General features: G+C 38.7%; 1 protein-coding gene and 2 long non-coding RNA genes across 15 annotated transcripts in view; 2 read left to right on the forward strand and 1 right to left on the reverse strand.

Moving 5' to 3' along the window:
- KRIT1 (KRIT1 ankyrin repeat containing) overlaps nucleotides 1–4,804 on the forward strand; it is a 40,303-nt gene extending 35,499 nt beyond the window's left edge. For all 13 annotated transcript variants that reach the window (XM_086397947.1, XM_086397941.1, XM_086397950.1 and 10 more), the window contains 2 exons: nucleotides 3,888–4,004; nucleotides 4,324–4,804. In XM_086397947.1, coding sequence (XP_086254073.1) covers nucleotides 3,888–4,004; nucleotides 4,324–4,392 — 186 coding nt within the window. In that variant the 3' untranslated portion in view covers nucleotides 4,393–4,804. The remainder of the gene's footprint in view (nucleotides 1–3,887; nucleotides 4,005–4,323) is intronic.
- Nucleotides 1–19,960, reverse strand: part of LOC147374689 (uncharacterized) — a 65,450-nt gene that overhangs the window by 10,592 nt on the left and 34,898 nt on the right. Inside the window, exons 2-3 of the long non-coding RNA XR_015163024.1 lie at nucleotides 10,994–11,078; nucleotides 9,337–10,303 (exon numbers count right to left, since the gene is read on the reverse strand). This is a non-coding gene — a long non-coding RNA (uncharacterized LOC147374689). The remainder of the gene's footprint in view (nucleotides 1–9,336; nucleotides 10,304–10,993; nucleotides 11,079–19,960) is intronic.
- LOC147374690 (uncharacterized) lies at nucleotides 10,751–15,776 on the forward strand. Its single transcript, XR_015163025.1, has 2 exons — nucleotides 10,751–10,914; nucleotides 15,243–15,776. It is a non-coding gene; the product is annotated as an uncharacterized LOC147374690 (long non-coding RNA).

The raw sequence follows: 19,960 nt of genomic DNA on the forward strand, positions 1-19,960 counted from the left end.
GTAATACGTGAACCGTGAACTTCCAGATGTTCAAGCTGTTTTAGAAAAGGCAGAGGAACCAGAGATCAAATTGCCAATATCCACTGGATCATGGAAAAAGCAAGAGAGTTCCAGAAAAAGATCTATTTCTGCTTTATTGACTATGACAAAGCCTTTGTATAGATCACAATAAACTGTGGAAAATTCTTCCAAGTGATGGAAATACTGGACCACCTGACCTGCCTCCTGAGAAATCTATATACAGGTCAGGAAGCCACAGTTAGAACTGGACGTGGAACAACAGACTGGTTCCAAATAGGAAAAGGAGTTCATCAAGGCTGTATATTGTCACCTTGCTTATTTAACTTATATGCAGAGTACATCATGAGAAATGCTAGGCTGGAAGAAGCACAAGCTGGAATCAAGATTGCCGGGAGAAATGTTAATCCTCAGATATGCAGATGACACCACCCTGATGGCAGAAAGTGAAGAACTAAAGAGCCTCTTGATGAAAGTGAAAGAGGAGAGTGAAAAAGTTGGCGTAAAGCTCAACATTCAGAAAACTAAAATCATGGTATCTGGTCCCATCACTTCATGGTAAATAGATGGGGAAACAGTGGAAACAATGGCTGACTTTATTTTTGGGGGCTCCAAAATCACTGCAGATGGTGACTGCAGCCATGAAATTAAAAGACGCTTACTCCTTGGAAGGAAAGTTATGACCAACCTAGATAGCATATTCAAAAGCAGAGACATTACTCTGCCAAAAAAGGTCCGTCTAGTCAAGGCTATGGTTTTTCCAGTAGTCATGTATGGATGTGAGAGTTGGACTGTGAAGAAAGCTGAGCACGGAAGAATTGATCTTTTGAACTGTGGTGTTGGAGAAGACTCTTGAGAGTCCCTGGGACTGCAAGGAGATCCAACCAGTCCATCCTAAAGGAAATCAGTCGTGAATATTCATTGGAAGGACTGATGCTGAAGCGGAAACTCCAATACTTTGGCCACCTCATGCGAAGAGCTGACTCATTGGAAAAGACCCTGATGGCTGGGAAAGATTGCGGGCAGGGGGAGAAGGGGATGACAGAGGATGAGATGGTTGGATGGCATCACCGACTGTATGGACATGGGTTTGCATGCACTCTGGGAGTTGGTGATGGACAGGGAGGCCTGGCGTGCTGCAGTTCACGGGGTCGCAAAGAGTTGGACACGACTGAGCGACTGAACTGAACTGAAGCGAAGCTTATGTAAAAAGGCATTTTAGATTAGGAAATTTCACTGTAAACCTAATTTTTATTTTCATCATTTAAGTCTTATTTATGTAATCACATAACTTCTGAAAATATCCCAGTGGTAGTTTCATGATAACTCAGAATCATTGTTATGGCAGCAGTTATGTTACCATACTATTAGATATGCCTGTGAATGGAGAGAAAGACAGTGCAGGGACATATGCAGAAGAGGGACTGGCTTCAGTAATTCACTTGGAACGTGACTTTTTGAAGTCTTTGATATTGGCTTGTTTTTGAGTCATTTGCCTATCATTTTCTATTTAGACTATTATATTCATACAAAATATAAACTGTTTCTTATTAGCTTATAACTACTTTTTTATTCCCTATTGTACTGTTTGTTAAAGGAAATGAAAGAAATTCCCCTTGTCATTTCAAGAAATTTTTCCTCTGCAATTTTAGAGCATTTTATATCAATATCTGCAAATTCTTCTTCACTGATCTGGTGGTGATGCCATGGGCGTAACACTGAGCCTTTTCTCTAAACTGTGTATTATGTTTGACTTTTGGTAGCATTCCAAATTTAGGCAACAGTAAAAAGCTTTATATAGTATTCAAATGATGGTTCAGTAATATCTTATAACATTTCATCCTATGAATAATATTCTGTTCCAGGAATTGAGTGAGAGAGCAGTAGCAGGCAGAGGATGATAATAGGATTATTAAGAATCTGCTTTTTCTAGAAATAGAAATGCTGTCATTGGGTATATACAGAGGTGATTGAAACCAAGGATAATAATGTTTTCTCGCCACATAATCATTACCTGCGTGCTCTGTAAGCTACAGGTAAATTTATGGCACTATAAAAGCTCTAAGATTTTCAAACCATCAAAGATGAGAACAGTCAGCTTGTTGTCAGTTGTCTTAGATTGAGCAAGACCTAAGGTGTCTATACGGTAAATATGACAGACTTGCTTAAATGGAGTAAACACCTTCATCTGAAAAAATATCTTTATTTGCATTTAAAACTCTGTTTCAGTGTGTACTTTGTGTAAATAGCTATCTTAGCAGATCCTACCCATATGTTATATTTTATAAGTATAGTTATTTGTAAGCAAAATGTTATTATTTTCCTATTAGACATGGTATACACATGTAAATTAATTACATTATGTTTCACTTACAGAACCTCACTTTCAAAATGCCCTAAATCATAATCTTTCTGGCATATCCTTTGTTTATTATTTACAATCATTATGTTAAGAACTGCTAGTCCTGGAGAGGTAATGTTTCTAAATATACTTATTTTAAAGGATGGCATGAACATTTTCTTTTATATATGTATGCAAAGAATATATTTATTTTTAGGGTAAGAAAATACAAGTTATTACTAGGAGATAATTATTTTTTAAATAATCAAATATATTGGATTCCTATTTAAATATACCATTATTTAGAACATGTAGGTACAAGGTACTGTCATTGTTTTTTAAATAGTTCTGTTGAATATATGAAGGATATATTATTGATTTTTAAAATAATGCTGATATTTACTATAAATATGGGCTTCCCCCATGGCTCAGATGGTAAAGAATCTGCCTACAATGCAGGAGACCTGGGTTTGATCTCTGGGTTGGGAAGATCTCCTGGAAAAGGGAAAGGCTACCCACTCCAGTATTCTGGCCTGGAGAATTTCATGGACTGTATAGTCCATGGGGTCTCAGAGTCAGTCACAGCTGTGACTTCCACTTTCTTTCACTTACTATAAATATAACAGTGTACTTATTTTCAGTGATACAAAATTGCCTAAGTCACCAATTTTACCACATTAAATAAATTTCAGATCTGAAAGTACTGTATGAATATTCAAAAGGTACTGAATATAGTAAAAGGAATTGTTTTTAACCTGCAGAAAGTAAACTTTTAGTACACTTAATTTTCTTGAAAACCACTGATAGAACGGGCATCTTTGTTTTCCCATCATTGGGTAAGTTTAAAATGCACATACAGTGTGTTGATTTGTTATACTTAACCTATTTCAAAATGGTTACCACTATAGCATTAGCCACACCTCTATCACATCACATAATTATAATTTATGTTTTCTGGTGAAAACATTTAAGATCTACTCTCTTAGCAACTTTCAAACATATAGTACAGTATTGCTAACTATAAGCACCATGCCCCACATTAGATTCCCAGAACTTAATTCATTACTGAAAGTTTGTACTACTTTGACCAACATCTCAGTTCCCCCCACCCGCCAGTCCCTGATATAACCACCATTCTACTCTCTGTTTCTATGAGTTTGGCTTTTTTAGATTGCACATATTAAGTGGTATCATCCTATGGTATTTGTCTTTCTTTAGCTTAAGGTCCTCCAGTTCCATCCGTGTTGTTGCAAAAGACAGGATATCCTTATTTCTCATGGCTGAATGTGTGTGTGTGCATAAATATACATACATAGCACAGAATGGGCATCTTCAAATAATTTTGTCATTCTGATAAAAAGAGTATCATTGCTCAAGAAGTCTGCTGTGGCTCTGTGCTGCAGGCTATGTCAAGTTACCAAGTGAACCATTCTGTTTAGACCTGGCTAGATAAGTGTAGATAGTAAGAGAAGATAGGTGTTGTTTTTAATAAATATTTCAATATTAATGATTTCCAATTATGTTGCAGGCTTTACTCATCAGTCTTAAATATGGTTGCTTTATGTGGCAATTGGGAGATGCTGATTCATGTTTTCAGATCCATAGCATGGAAAATAAAATGAGCTTTATAGTACATACAAAACAGGTAAGTACCTAATCAGTTCTTGATTTACATGATAGTAATAAACTCTACTGTATTAGTAAAATTATTTCTTTCTTAAAAAATGACAGTCCATTTTACTTCAAGTAAAACTTCTAATGTGAAATTAATATTATTTAAGACCAAGGTAAAAAGGCAGGTCTTTCCTAAACAAAGCAAGAAACTTAGCTGAATAATTTATTGCACTCTTATAACAATGAAAAATTCCTTTTCAAATAGAGAACACTGTGTCTACTGCCATTTATGTCATTTACATATTTTTATATGTTTCAAATTTATTGTTGACATGTATTTTACTTTGTAGGCCGGCCTTGTGGTAAAACTGCTGATGAAGCTAAATGGACAGTTAATGCCCATGGAAAGAAATTCATGAGAGGAAACCAGCTGATACTCAAGCCACCACATTTTGTGATGTAGATTTTTTCCATGAAAGATTTCTTAACCTTACTTTTAACAAGGCATTTAGTCTCTTGTAATATATATATATACTATTACATTGTACAGAATCTGTACTCATGTTTGGTGTGTGATATACCAATTAGTTTTATATAATATCCTTATAAGTTAATTTTTAAGAGAAACACACAAAAATGTGTAGATTGATAGTCTGTATAACATTAGACAAAACAGTAAGCTTTAAAAAAGTTATTTTTGGTAAATGATAAAGAATTTAGAGGGGAATATGATGAAATTAAAAATACAGGTTTGCTATATCTTTATGTTTGTGTCATTTCAAAATATACAGAAAGTCAACATCTGAATAAAGAAAATGTTTTCTACTTAAAGCATATATAACACTATTACTTAAAATGTGTTTTTGTAATCTTTGAACATTTTTCACATGTTAAGATACTTAGTTAAAATAAGCTAGTATATCTCAAACTATTATAGTTATTGAAACTCCTGCATCATAATTATCTGAGTACCTCTTAAAAACAAGGATTTCAGGGACTCATTCTAGACAGGTTCATTCACTGTCTTCAAAATAGCAGGGCCTGTGAATTTTTTCTTAAGTTTTAGTTTGTTTTCTGTTGATGCAATTCCAGACCCAGAAATGAATTTGTATTATTAAAGTTAAGTAAATTATACAAACTTCCTGGCACACAAACACATACACACATGGACACATAGACTAAGGGACAGTCTCTGGTATTAGTTGTTTGATTTATTAAGAACATGCTGTATTTTTATGAGTTGGCACAATGGTGTAATATTGCCTTTACATTGTAGGAAGTAGATCACCAAATATCTGGTGGTTTTCTTTAGGGAAGCACTGATGTCATATGAGTAGCTAACTTGATTAATCTGCTATTTAATATTGAAATTAGGCTTTCCAAGTTTTCCAGAAATTAGGCTTTCCAATTCCAAGAATTGTTGTATTCAATTCAGAGACAGTTCAGAGATTCAACAGTCACATTTAAAATTAGCCCACACATTGCAGATAATTTTTTCATATCATCATCTACTCTTCAGATTGACTTCTGTGTATGTTTAATGGTGGTCTGCTGAGTTTTATTAAGATTATGTGGTTCAGTAAATTAAATGAGAAGCCCTGATTTATCTTTAACTCGATGCTAAGCATTTTTGACTACATAGACAGTGCTCTGCTCAGTTTCATCCATTTCAGTGGCCTCAGTTATTACCAAATACTCTGTTGACTCCCAGACCTAAAACTCTAGCCTCAGCCTTTCTTCTGAGTTCTTGATCTTAATTTCTTGCTATTCCAGCTCCCCGTCAGTGGTTTACACAAGGAACATCTATTTCATCATAGCTGGAAGCAGTTTGTTCCATCTCCTGCCCCATTCTCTTCTTAATGCTTGTATTGTCTGATTAATGGCATCAGACTGCATGTGGCTGCTTAGCCTGGAAATTTGGGAGTGTTCTATAGCTTTTCTGCCTTTAATCATCCTACACATTCCTCTTACCAAGTTCTGTCAAATGTCCTGTGAGTCCTTCCTGTTCCCTGCCTGTGTTTGCACTGCAACCACCATAGTTCAAGTCATTGCCATCTGTTCCTGGGCTCATTGTAACATCTTCCCCTGGCTTCCCAACTCAGAGTCTACATTTCTGCCCACCTGTTTCTCCACACCTGTCTTATAGATCCAGTTATTTCATTACCCTCTGAAAACCCTCCTCACTGCGTGTAAAGTTAAATTCCAGTTCCTTAGTACTGAATATGCTAACCCACCTATCCAGATTAATATCTATCCATTTCTCCTACACTCATTCTGTGCTTACAGCCCAGTGTTTCCCAACCCTGGCTCTGCAGTAATGTTGTATGGGGAGTTCTACTACTTTATGACTCAATAATTTTAGGTAGGGCCCAAGCATTTCTGTATTAAAGTATCCCAGGTGATTTTTATATACAGCTTAGGGTTTAGAATTGCTGTTCTAACTAACTCTAGGAGATAGCTGAATGCCTTTTTTTTCATAGAGGGAGGTGAGGATACATCTCTGCTGCATCAAATAACTCCCTCCTCTACTTAATACCACGTACCCTCCTGGAGTTGTACAGTATGGCAGCACTGGGAAAAGGGAAGAGGAAACTATTAGAGTAGCATGGCTATTAAAAGCTTAAAAATATACAGCATTAAGTCAATTTCAAAATTAGTAGGGATAAAATGCATTATTGTCAGACCATAACAACCCAGAAGTAAACAATAAAGGGGAAATGCAGCCAGCTTTTAATGAGTGCCTAGGAGTATGTGAGCACTGAGGGTGAAAGATACTATTTTCCTTTTCATCATTCTTTCAGTAAATTTGATTGCCTTTTATGTGCCAGGGAGCCAGTGGTAAGAAAAAGACTCTGCCTTCAGGGATTGAAGTTTAATGAGAGAGGCAAAGTACTCACATAAATTATAATATAAAAGTTAAAATTACTATTTAAGCAAAAAGAGGGAAACTTGATAATACATCAGGAGAGGATTCCTCCAGCCAGCGCTGCTTGAGCTGGTGTCCAAGGAATAAGCAGGAGTGAAGACAGCTGAGGGGAGAGGAGATGAGGTAAGATGTTTTGACCTCAAGGATGGTCTTGGAGAATTGATGAGAGGAATTACAATTTTCTCATTTTTAGCTAAGAAGTGAATTCAAACTGTTGTTTATCCAAATCGCAGCAAATGAATTTCCATTATAGAAATAATACCAGAATAAGTAACACTGTATGATGACTGCATTACAAAGAAGAAAATGTACTGAAGAACCACATCTTATAAGATTAAAAATTGCCAAAATTGACTCTAGAAAGACTTGATGGAAATATTTAACAAAGTAAAACTACCCATAGTCCTTGACCAAATATAATAAAGGATTGCATAATAAAATTTAGGTTTTATTTTGATCCTGAGGAACTCAATGGTAAAAACTAATTAGAAGAATTTGATATATGGAAAAAAAAACTGATTTATTAATCAGTCCCTTACTTTATAACAGAAAAAAACACTTCCAGTGAAATTATTTCAGTAAGATGAAAATGGGAAGAATTTAAATCATTTTTGCTGTACTGTGTGTATAGAAATTTAAAAATTAAGTTGGTGTGAGTACATGCAAAAAATAGTACCTCAACAAAAATTCATCTGTGATGGTATGACTCCTCTTTACTATTGTATTCATAAAGCTAGAATAACTCTATGATCATACTTGATATTTGAAGAGGCAGGGATAAGCAGACTGGAAAGGACCTAAAGCAAAAGAGGGGTAAGCCCTGGAAGTTCTTAGAAATAAGAGTACTTGAGGCAAAGAAATGTATTTTGGACATCTTAAGGTGTAGGTGAGAAAAGCAATTTCAGTACATTCAGACAATTTCTATGACAGAAGGAAGTACTGGTTGTTCAGAATCCATTGGAAGGGCACCAAAGATAAGCAGAAAATTAGGAAGCTACTTCCCCATTAGTTAAATAATAGAAATAACTAATACTTTAAAATGGTGTTTACTATAGGCCCGGCATTATTCAGAGCACTTTTAGATATATTAATTCATTTAATCTTCATAACAATCACTGAAGCAGTTAGTATTATTCCCATCTAACAGATGGAGAAACAGTTAAGTAGCTTGTGGAAGAACATATCTAATTAGCCGTGGATCTGGGATTCATATCAAGGCAGTCTGGTTCCAAATACAAATGAAGGAGAAACATACATGATTGTAATAAAAACAGTATTTGTTTTCTATCTTTTAAAAAGCTTAAGAGAAAAAAAAATAAAAATAAAAAGCTTAAGACACAAACTTCCTAACAGAAATGTAAATGTTTTCATTTTCTTATACTGTGTAACCTGAGTACCACCACATATTTAGAGGTTATGTGGTTTCATATTTCACTTCAAAGTGAAAGTCGCTCAGTCATGTCTGGCTGTTAGCAACCCCATGGACTATACAGTCCATGGAATTCTCCAGGCCAGAATACTGGAGTGGGTAGCCGTTCCCTTCTCCAGAGGATCTTCCTGACCCAGGAATCTACCTGCAATGTGGGAGGCCTGGGTCCGATCCTTGGGTTCCCTGGGTCACTCGAAGAGTCAAACACGACTTAGTGACTACACAACAACAATGCTTAAGACAGGGAAGGGAGGAGGAGGGTTTGAAGAAATGTGTTGAAAATCCTGGTGCCTAAGGGACATGTAGGTGGAGATGCCCCTGGCCTGAAGCAGGAGTGGCAATTGAAACTACAGGAACAGATTTAAAGCCACCCAGGAAGAGTAGAATAAGAATCAAGCCAAAGAATGCCATTTGAAAAATGGACAAAGGTAGAGCAACCCACAAAGCATCTTGCTAGGCACATGGTTATCAGTATGGAAAGGAAATACCTTGGCAACATCCTGCCCATAAATTTCATATAGGCAAAAATTAAGAATTAAAATAATTTTAGGGAATTCTTTTTTTCTTACATTCTTTTTAGGAGGGGTTGCTATGCTGGGTCTTCCATGTGGTACCCAGGCTTCTCAGTGAGCTAGCTCCTCTCACTGGGGAGCATGGACTCTAGGTGCAGCTTCAGTAGTTGTGGCCTAGAGGCTTAGCTGCTCTGTGGCACATGGGATCTTCCCAGAGCAGGGATCAAACTCATGTCCCCTGCACTGGCAGGCCAGTTCTTAACCACCGGGCCATCAGGGAAGTCCAAGGATGACCCCTTTAAAGTTTTTTATTTTCCTTCCTTTTCTAAAAGCTCTTTGATCTGGTTCTTCAATTACATCCTCATATTCTACAAATGTTTCCGGTTTTCTGATAATACTGTTATATTGGTTATATTAGGCTAGGACTAAATTAGTCCTGTATTTCTTCCTTGTCTTGTTGTCTAGATGATGAGGTTTGAAAGGAGGTCACACTCACCTCAGGACCTTTCTCAAAGCTCAGCCACCTCTCCTGCCCATGTTCATTCCCCAGTACGCTTCTTGGAAACTTCAAAGGCAGCCCCGCCTTCAAATCAACTCCTCTAGGTCTCAGATCAGATCAGATCAGTCGCTCAGTCATGTCTGACTCTTTGCGACCCCATGAATCGCAGCACGCCAGGCCTCCGTGTCCATCACCAACTCCCGGAGTTCACTCAGACTCACGTCCATCGAGTCAGTGATGCCATCCAGCCATCTCATCCTCTGTCGTCCCCTTCTCCTCTTGCCCCCAATCCCTCCCAGCATCAGAGTCTTTTCCAATGAGTCAACTCTTCTCATGAGGTGGCCAAAGTACTGGAGTTTCCGCTTTAGCATCAGTCCTTCCAAAGAAATCCCAGGGCTGATCTCCTTCAGAATGGACTGGTTGGATCTCCTTGCAGTCCCAGGGACTCTCAAGAATCTTCTCCAACACCACAGTTCAAAAGCATCAATTCTTCGGCGCTCAGCCTTCTTCACAGTCGAACTCTCACATCCATACATAACCACAGGAAAAACCATAGCCTTGACTAAACGAACCTTTGTTGGCAAAGTAATGTCTCTGCTTTTGAATATGCTATCTAGGCTGGTCATAACTTTCCTTCCAAGGAGTAAGCGTCTTTTAATTTCATGGCTGCAGTCACCATCTGTAGTGATTTTTGAGCCCAGAAAAATAAAGTCTGACACTGTTTCCACTGTTTTCCCCATCTATTTCCATGAAGTGATGGGACCGGATGCCATGATCTTCGTTTTCTGAATGTTGAGCTTTAAGCCAACTTTTTCACTCTCCACTTTCACTTTCATCGGACCCCTTTAAACACTGGTGCAGTCGCCACCTCCTGGAGTTGAGCATACTCCGTTATCCAGAGCTCCAGTCGCTCACCTTCAGCCTGGTTCATGGTATGGGAGCCTCCTCTGGCCTGAAGAATGGCCTGGGAGTAACCGAAACAAAAGAGGGTGCCGAAGCGGTTTGGTCAAATCAAGTGAGATGGTTTGGTGACAAGCTGCGTCCTCCATGTTACTAAATGCCATTGTCCGCACCCCCGCCGCTCCCACGTATCACCTGCCATTTACCGCGCAGGCACGAAAACCAGGCTGGGGAGCAGCACCTCAGAGCACGACTCTCCATCAGGTTGAACCAGAGTGGATTAGCGTGTGGTAACCTCTGAGGGTCAAGCCCTACCCAGTGACTTTACACTCCGGCTGCTCTTTAGAATCAGAAGCCAGAGCGGCCGCCAACCCACTCAGTCAGAACCGTCTCCCTAGGAAAGGCCAGTGCTCAAGCTGAGGACCCAGACGCGCGCTCTCGGCTCCGCACGCGGCGGCCGGCGCGCGGCCCCTCCGGGGGCTCTCGCGTGACCCGGGGCCAGCTCACAAACGCGCGGGCGCGGCGGAGCCCAGGCGCCGGGCCACTGTCGCCGCGGGCCAGGCCTGCGTCCGAGACGAACAGCAGGCGCGCCCGCCGCCGGACTCGCCAGCGGAAGACTCCAGGTGACGCGAAGCTCTCTGACTTCACATCAGCGACCCTCTAAGCCAAATCCAGGTTATCTCCCTCTCCGTTTCCCCTCAACACCCGCAGCTCTGCGTGTCCTCCCTTTGTCCCATGTCCCTGGGATACCCACCTTGAGCACGTGTGCATCCTGTCGCACGTCGCTTTTTTCACAGTCTAGGAAGTAATTTGTCCAAGCTGCACTGTGTCTTTCAGCTCTGTAACAAATTACATTGGGTCACTGTTCAGCTAATTAATATTTAGGATAACAGAAGTTGGGATCTATTTTTGCCTATCAAATTGGCCATATTTAAGATGAAACTCTCAGTGCTTGTGATAATGAGGGGAGACTATATCATATAGCTTTTTAGAGTGTTATTTAGTTGTGTGTGTCCGTCTTAAAAATATTCACATAGGAATGGTCAAATAATTGATGGCACATCATTCAGTGGGATATTTTTCAGGCATGAAAGGTAAACTTTCAAATATTTGATGGCAAATCATGGTATGTTAACTATGATTTATATTCTGTGATAATGTAAATGTTTCACATCTGTACTGTTCAGTAAGGGAGTCAGCACTTAAGGGTAGTCAGTCAGTTAGTGGCTTCTCAGCACTTGAAATGTGGCCAGTATGACTGAAGAGTGAAATGTTAATTTAATTAAACCTACACTGAAATAGCCACATGTGGTTACTAGCTACCACACTAGATGATGATGCATGGTCTCGTTTTTTCAAAAATGTATGATATGCATCATTGTTATCTCTAAGAAAGGGACATCATACTTGCTTCTCCAGCATCTAATCTTCCTTTGGGTTGTTCTAACTCCCTGATATGTGTATATATGTGTGTGTGTGTGTGTGTGAATATATTCATACACACACACACACACACACACACACACACACACACCTCATTTCTGAGTCAGTTTCTCCTCCAATACCAGTCCAAACTGGGTGCAGTATTCATGGTCAATCTGTAGGGACCTTCACATGGAGACCAGAGCAAGCAACCCTTGTCCAATTCTGTATCTTTTAAAAACAACCCTTTTGTTACACACAGCAATGTAAATGTATGTAATGCTACCAACTGTACACTTTAAAATGATTAAACTGATAAATTGTATGTATATTTTACCACAATGAAAACAAGAAACCAACCCTTTTTCAGAAAAACAGCCAGAAACCTGAGGATACAACTACCATAAACCATGATGACCCATCAACATCACGACCCCCAGGTCTGCCATGCTTACTAAAGCACAAAAGCTGAAGCCACTTGAGGAAGCTATCCCCACAAAAGCCAACTGCACAATCTGGGCTGCTATAAAATACCAAGGTCAAAACTCTAAAGCTATAAAACATGAACCCTCACCACCCCATAGTCTCAATTTCTCTAGTTGCATTTATTTTTCAAAATGTTCAGCCAATGCACCAGATGTTGCAAATTGTGGTAAAGAATGACACCCTTCCCCCCGCCACTCCCGCCTCCCAAGTTCTTTATCATTAACTATAACCAAGTAGAAAAGAGTCAAAGTAACACAATTATTACTGGTAAAGCAGTTTAGAGATAGTGGTTTTGGTGTGCAGCTAAGTGAACTTGTAATAACTCACCAGTGAATTCGACATAATTACTTTGTCATGGATGGACAGCCTTGGCTCCCCCAGAAGTTATTCAGCACTCTTATTCTATGGAAGATAACCACGTGTGTGCATGCTAAGTTGCTTCAGTTGTGTCTGACTCTTTGTGACCATATGGTCTATGGCTCACCCAGCTCCTGAAAGGAGCTGAGTTCATCTGTCATCCAACTCTCCTCTTGTCTGTAGAGGAGGTATAGTGGAGGAGACTCTAGGCTAAGGGCATTGCATGAGTAGACTTTCTTCCACATGGAAACCTGAGGTCAGGAGAAAGCAGTTACTCCCCCACATGTCTCAAGAAGAAAAAAAAATTTGGACAAACCAATAACCATTAAATCAAATGCATGAACAATGAAGAAGCAAATTTTACAGAACCTTTAGGGAATAGATTATTCCTATAATATTCAAAATGCTTTAAGAAGCAGATAATTCGTATGCTACCCAGTTTGTTTTAAGAGCATGGTATAACCTTGACAGTAAAATTGGACATGAACAGTACAAAAAAGGGAAACTGTTAGCAAAATTACTCTTAAAAGCATAAAAGTTCTGAGTAAATGTTATATTTAATTCAGAAAAAGTAATCTATCATGACCAAGTTTGATTTATCCAAGAAATGCCACATGTTCAATAAAGAAAATCTATTAATATACCACATTAGCAGATTAAAGTAATAAGACAGATAGCAGCTGTCATTTCTCCACATGGTGCTGAAGGGCTTAACAAATGTATTAAGACCATAAGAATAAACAAGAGTCAGAGAAGTGGAAAAGAAGAAACAAAAATTGCCAGTATTTATGATATTGTCCCTATAGAATATCCAGGAGAATGTGTAAAGTTATTAGAACTAATAAGAGCGTCCAATCAAATTGCTGGATACAAAATCAACATGCAAAGATTAGTAGTGTTCCTGTATACCAATATTTTAAAAACTGAAAGAAGAAACATAGGAAACATATATCATTCCCAATAGAAATAGAGCTATATCACATTATTAACTAGGAAGACTTAATGACATAAATATATCACTTTTTTCCCAAATTAATTTATAAATTTAATTCAATACTTACTGAAGTACAAGCAAGAGATTTTATGGAACTTGATATACTTATCTTGAAATTGATCTGGCAATGTAAACAGCTTGTGGGATCTTAGTTCCGCAACCAGGGATTGAACCCAGGCCCTCGGCAGTGAGAGTGAGGTCCTAACTACTGGACTGCCAAAGAATTCCTTTCACTTTACTCACAATTCTGGGTTAGCCATTCGGAGTTGGATCAGCTGAACAGTTCCTCTGATAGCCCTGGCAAGGTTCCCCCAGCAATTTGTGGTCAGGTGGGTCACTCTGCTTTGGAGTGTCGGGTAGTTAAAAGCTCGAGTGACAAGTCAGTTGTCTCTCATCATCCAATAGGCGAGCCCAGACTTCTTCACATAGGTAGGGGTCTTAAGAACTGTTGGGAAGCCAGTTTGTAAGTTCCAATATCTGTCAAAACTCTGCTTGCATCATGTTTGCTAATGCTCCATTATCCAAAAATAAGTCACATGGCCAACCTGAGATTCAAGAGGTGAGGAAACAGATTCTACATACAAAGTTAGGAAACATTTATGGCCCTTTTGAAATTTCTGATTCTGCTTTCTGCCCTGGGGGCTGAACAATATGGACATCTTTAAGTGTTTCTCATGCTCTTTGGCTTCCCCTGGGCTCAGCCAACGGAAACAGCAGCAGAAGATAAGTGGAGAGTGAGATTAAGGATTTATGCCCTTGGTTCTCTTGCTGCAGACTGACTGGTTCCTCCAGCCAAAGGCCCAGCTCCAATCAGGTGGTTTTTCTCCTACAATCTGACAAAACACATCATAGAAATAGAAAATTATAGATCCAATTACTTGGGCTCAGCCATAATTGAAATTATAATTAAAGCCTTAAGCCATACATTTTGAGAAACTTTTGAGTAGAATCATTCGGACAAGGACTATTTTAATAACCTTTAATACTCAGGTGTTTTGTTAAAGTGAGCAGATAGGTGACTCAGATGGTAAAGAATCTGCCTGCAGTGTAGGAGACCTGGGTTTGATCCCGGGGTCAGGAAGATCCCCTGGAGAAGGGAACGGTTACCCACTCCAGTATTCTTGCCTGGAGAATTCCATGGATAGAGGAACCTGGTGGGTTATGGTCCATGGGGCCACAAAGAGTCGATTATATTTGGGCTTCGCTGGTAGCAAAGATGGTAAAGAATTTGCCTGCAGTGCAGGAGACCCCAATTTGATTCCTGTGTCGGGAAGATACCTGGAGAAGGGAATGACTACCCACTCCAGTATTCTTGCCTGGAGAACTCCATGGACAGAGGAGCCTGGCAGGCTATATAGTCCAGGGGGTTGCAAAGAGCTGGACACGACTGAATGACTCACTCACTTCACTAACACTCAGTTAAAGCAGAAGCCAAAAGGGTACTGATTAAGCCACAGTCCAGTCTGGCATGGTTATTGTCCTATTGAAGTTAGATCTATGCATGGAAATAATATAATTTAATATGTCTCCTATTATGGACCTCTATGTTATTGCCAATCTATTACTATCACAAACAATGCTTTTTCTGTCAACTTAAGAATTCATTCTCCTTTAATCAAAATAATACATTATGATAAACAGTAAGGAGGAAGGAAAGTTATGACCAACATAGATAGCATATTGAAAAGCAGAGACATTACTTTGCCAACAAAGGTCCGTCTAATCAAGGCTATGGTTTTTCCAGTGGTCAGGTATGGATGTGAGAGTTGGACTGTGAAGAAAGCTGAGTGCTGAGGAATTGATGCTTTTGAACTGTGGTGTTGGAGAAGACTCTTGAGAGTCCCTGGGACTGCAAGGAGATCCAACCAGTCCATTCTAAAGGAGATCACTCCTGAGTGTCCTTTGGAAGGAATGATGCTAAAGCTGAAACTCCAGTACTTTGGCCACCTCATGTGAAGAGTTGACTCACTGGAAAAGACTCTGATGCTGGGAGGGATCGGGGGCAGGAGGAGAAGGGGACGACAGAGGATGAGATGGCTGGATGGCATCACTGACTCGATGGACATGAGTTTGAGTGGACTCTGGGAGTTGGTGATGGACAGGGAGACCTGGCGTGCTGCGATTCATGGGAGTTGCAAAGAGTCGGACATGACTGAGCGACTGAACTGAACTGAACTGAGGAATTCACTGCATAGCAAAGGAACTATATTCAATATCTTGTGATAAATTATAATGGAAAAGAATTTTTAAAAATAATATATACATATGTATAACCAAACCGCTTTGTTGTAGACTTAAAACTAAAACAATAGTGTAAATCAACTATAGAAAGTGAAAGTGAAGTCGCTCAGTCGTGTCCGACTCTTAGGGACCCCATGGGCTATAGCCCACCAGGCCCTCCGTCCATGGGATTTTCCAGGTAAGAGTACTGGAGTGGGGTGCCATTGCCTTCTCTGACTACTATACTTCAATATAAAAAGTATTTTTATATTGAAGTATTTTACTAAAGTATTCTCTATTCTCATGTCATGAAAACATCCTCTTAATATCATGTACTTAAAAGTCTTACTGTTTTACTTTTCACATTTAAATCTGTAGTCCACCTAAGATTGACTTTTGTGGATGGCAAGATAGGGGTCAAAAATCTTTTGCTTTCTGTATGGATTCCCAGTTGACCCAGAATCAAGAGCCATTCTCTCCCCATTATTATTAATGCCATCTTTGTCACAGATGAAGGTCCATGTATGCATGGGTCTCATCCTCTTAATGTCAACCTTTCTGTGATCTTATACTTTAGAATCATCTTACATGTTTTCTTTCTTTCTTTTTTTTTAAACAAATCGGTTCCTTTTTCCATTCATCTATTTGATTATCAACATATTTAGACTGGATACTCAATTCTACACTGATGGTGACTTTCACCAAAGTTGCTAGGAATTCTTTTCTCATTTTGTTATTCCTTTTTGTTAAGTGTTCCCTCCCATCTGATTGCTCTCATGATATTTTCATTGTTTGTAATGTTCTATAATTTCAGGATAAAGCTTTTTATTTATTCTGTTTTGGGTATTGTTATACATCATGGATCTGCGGATTCATATTTTTCATCAGTTCTGGAACATTCTTAGCCATTATTGTTAATTTTTTCATAATTTTATTTATTTATTTTTGGCTGTGCTGGGTTTTTGTTGCTGCACAGACTTTTTCTCTAGTTGCTGCGAGTGGGGGCTACTCTCCAGTTGTGGTGTGAGGGCTTCTCATTGTCGTGGCTTCTCTTGTTGCAGAGCATGAGCTCTGGGTGCAAGGGCTTCAGTAGCCGTGGGACACGGCTCAACAGTCGTGGCTTCCAAGCTCTAGAGCACAGGCTCAGCAGTTGGCGCACGGGTGTAGCTGCTCTGCAGCATGTGGGATTTTTCCCAGACCAGGGATCAAACCTGCATTGGCAGGCGAATGCTTTGCCACTGAGCTACCAGGGAAGCCCTCATTATTTTTAAAATACTGCTTTTGCTTCATTGTCTTCACTTTTTCCTTTTGAAACTCTAATTAGATATATGTTAGTCCATTAAATTTTCCATGTGCTGACTTACAATTTCCATCTCCTTATCTCTCTTTACTACCTTCTGGATATATCTTCCATATTTTCTAGTTAAATACTTGTCCAGTTGTTCTGCATCATTATTGAAAAGAGCAGTTTTTCCCCAACACTACAAAGTCCCATCTTTTTCATAAATCAAGTATCTGTATATCATAATCAAATGTCTGTTTCTGGGACTTGTGTATTTTCTACTGATCTATTTGTGTGTTCTTGTACCAACTCCATATCCCCTCAATTGCTGTGGCTTCATAATGAGTCTTGATACCAAGAAGCAAGTCCTCCCACCTGATTTTCCCCCTTTAAGAGTGTCATAACTATTCTTGGCCCTTTGTTGTCCAAGCAGTTTTAAAAATCAGCTTGTCAAGTTCCACAAAAATAAGGTTGGGGTTTTTATAACAATTTTGCTGCATGTATAGATCTGGGGCAGACAGGTCGTGGGAGAAGACTGCCACAGAGGCAGTCCAGAGCCCAGGCAGTGGCAGGGCCACCTCAGTTCTTGCAGCTTTAATACCCTGACCCCAGCACCACACTACTGCACACCATAGCCTTGCACTAGATTTGGGACAAACACAACAGAGAAAGGGATGCAACCTCGGGTTTCTTCTGGGTGGAACTGCAGATGCCTACACAGGCGGCACATAGGTTTGCTGTGACCACATGTGCCTCCCTTGCTTTAGCAATCATCTCCTTTGGAGCAAGGCACACAAACAAGGGCAATGGAGTCTGATCAAACTGGGCCCACAGAGCTTCTACTCCAACAGCTGGGGAGCAGATCCCATCCCTAATAGGGCAATGACAGCCACAGAGGAAGCCCCACTTCACATCCAGCACAATCTCTAAACACAACATCAATCACACTTCCTAGCAAAGGACAACAGTCAGCACACTCTGAAGAAAGACATGGTTATTATCTATACCAAAACCAACCTTTACACCAAAAATATTGAAAACACACAGTGTTCACAGGGATGATCTTACATAAAAACACCCCTTTAAGACCACAGTAGGTAACTATTCCTCCTAAATTCTGAGAGACTTAGAGTTAAGTAAAATGAAAAAGCAGAGAAACTACTTTTAATCAAAAGAACAAGAGAAATCCCCTGAAAAAAATAATGGAACAGACCTCAATAGCCTATCAGACCCTGAGTTCAAAAAGCAGGCAATAAAAATGCTAAAGAAATTAAGAAAGGTTATTGATAAAAAGGTAGCTCACTGTAACAATGAACTAAAACTATAAAGATGAGTCAATCAAACTATTCAATTGCTGAAATAAAAACCAATCTAGAAGCAATGAATAGCACCATATGACAAAGAAGAACAAATAAGTGATCTGCAAAATAGAATAATGGAAATCATGCTGTTGATAGCAACACGCGGGATCTGTATGATAATATAAAGTGTGCTAACTTAACACTTAATAGGACTTCCCGAAGGAAAAGAGACAGAAAAGCAGGGATTGAAAAGGTATTGGGAGAAATTATGGCTGAGAACTTTCCAATGTAAAGAAGGAAATAGATATTCAAGTACAGGAAACACAGAGAATCCAAAACGATATGAACCCAAACAGATCTGTAGCAAGACACATCATAATTAAAATGGCAAAAGTTAAAGAGAGGATTCTGAAGACAGCAAAAGAAAAATAAAGATTAAGTTATAAGGGAAGTCTCATAAGACTATCAACTGATTTCTCTGCAGAAACTTTGCAAGCCAGAAGGGAGTGGCATGATGTATTCAAAGTCATGAGAGGGAAATACTGTAAACTAAACTATTCTGTCCAGCAAGATTATCATTTAAAATAGAAGGTGAAATTAAAAAAATGTCACAGGTAAGCTAAAACTAAAAGAATTCAGTAATATTAAACCCACCCTAAAAGAAATACTGAAGGGTCTTCTCTAAATAGAAAAGAAGCAAGAATCTGTAGGAAATGGAAAATCATGATAAGAAAGGCAAATGAATAAAAGATTTGAGGATAGTTAAATAAACCAGTACATAGTTTAAAAAACAAACAAAATATTTTTGTAAAAGTGATTATAACTATTACAATAAATAGCAAAAGGATAAGCATGAAGATATAAAGCAAGACATCAAAACTGCAGTGTGGGGAAAGAAGTATAAAAATTAGATTTTTAGAATGTGTTTGAACTTGTATAACTGTCAGTTTAAAGCAAGTGGGTATAATCATGGGTAACATACTTGAAAACTAGGTTAACCACAAATCAAACACATACAACAGATTCACAAAAACCAAAAAACAAGGAACTTAAGCACACTACAAAAGAAAATCATCAAACCACAAAAATAAAAACAAAAAGAAGAAATGAGCAAACTACAAAAACAGAGTTTAAAATGGCAGTACTACATACCTACCAAGAGTTACTTTAAATGACAATGGAATAGGTGCTCTAATCAAATGACATACAGTAGCAGATTGGACTAAAGAAATAAGAATCTACAATATGCCACCAACAAGACTCTCACTTCAGGGTGAAAGACACACACAGAATAAAAATGGGAAAATATGTTTCATGCAAAGCAAATGGAAATTATAAGAAAGCAGAGGTAGCAATACTCAAATCAAACAAAATAGGGTTTAAAACAAAAGTCATAAAGAAAGATAAATAAGGATATTATATAATGATAAATGGATCAATAAAACAAGAGGATATTACACTCATTGACATATATGCATTCAATATAGGAGCACATAAATATATAAAACAAATGCTAACAGGCATAAAGGGAGAAAACAATAGCACACCACCAACATTAATGGACAGATCATCTGGACAAAAAAGTCAAGAAGGCAACAGAAGGCAACAAATGATACAACAGACCAGTTGGACTTAATTAATATCTATGCTGCTGCTGCT

Source organism: Bos grunniens, chromosome 4 (genome assembly GCF_055505025.1).
Source record: "Bos grunniens cultivar Pamir isolate PY7600 chromosome 4, Bosgru_T2T1.0, whole genome shotgun sequence".
NCBI lineage: Eukaryota > Metazoa > Chordata > Mammalia > Artiodactyla > Bovidae > Bos > Bos grunniens.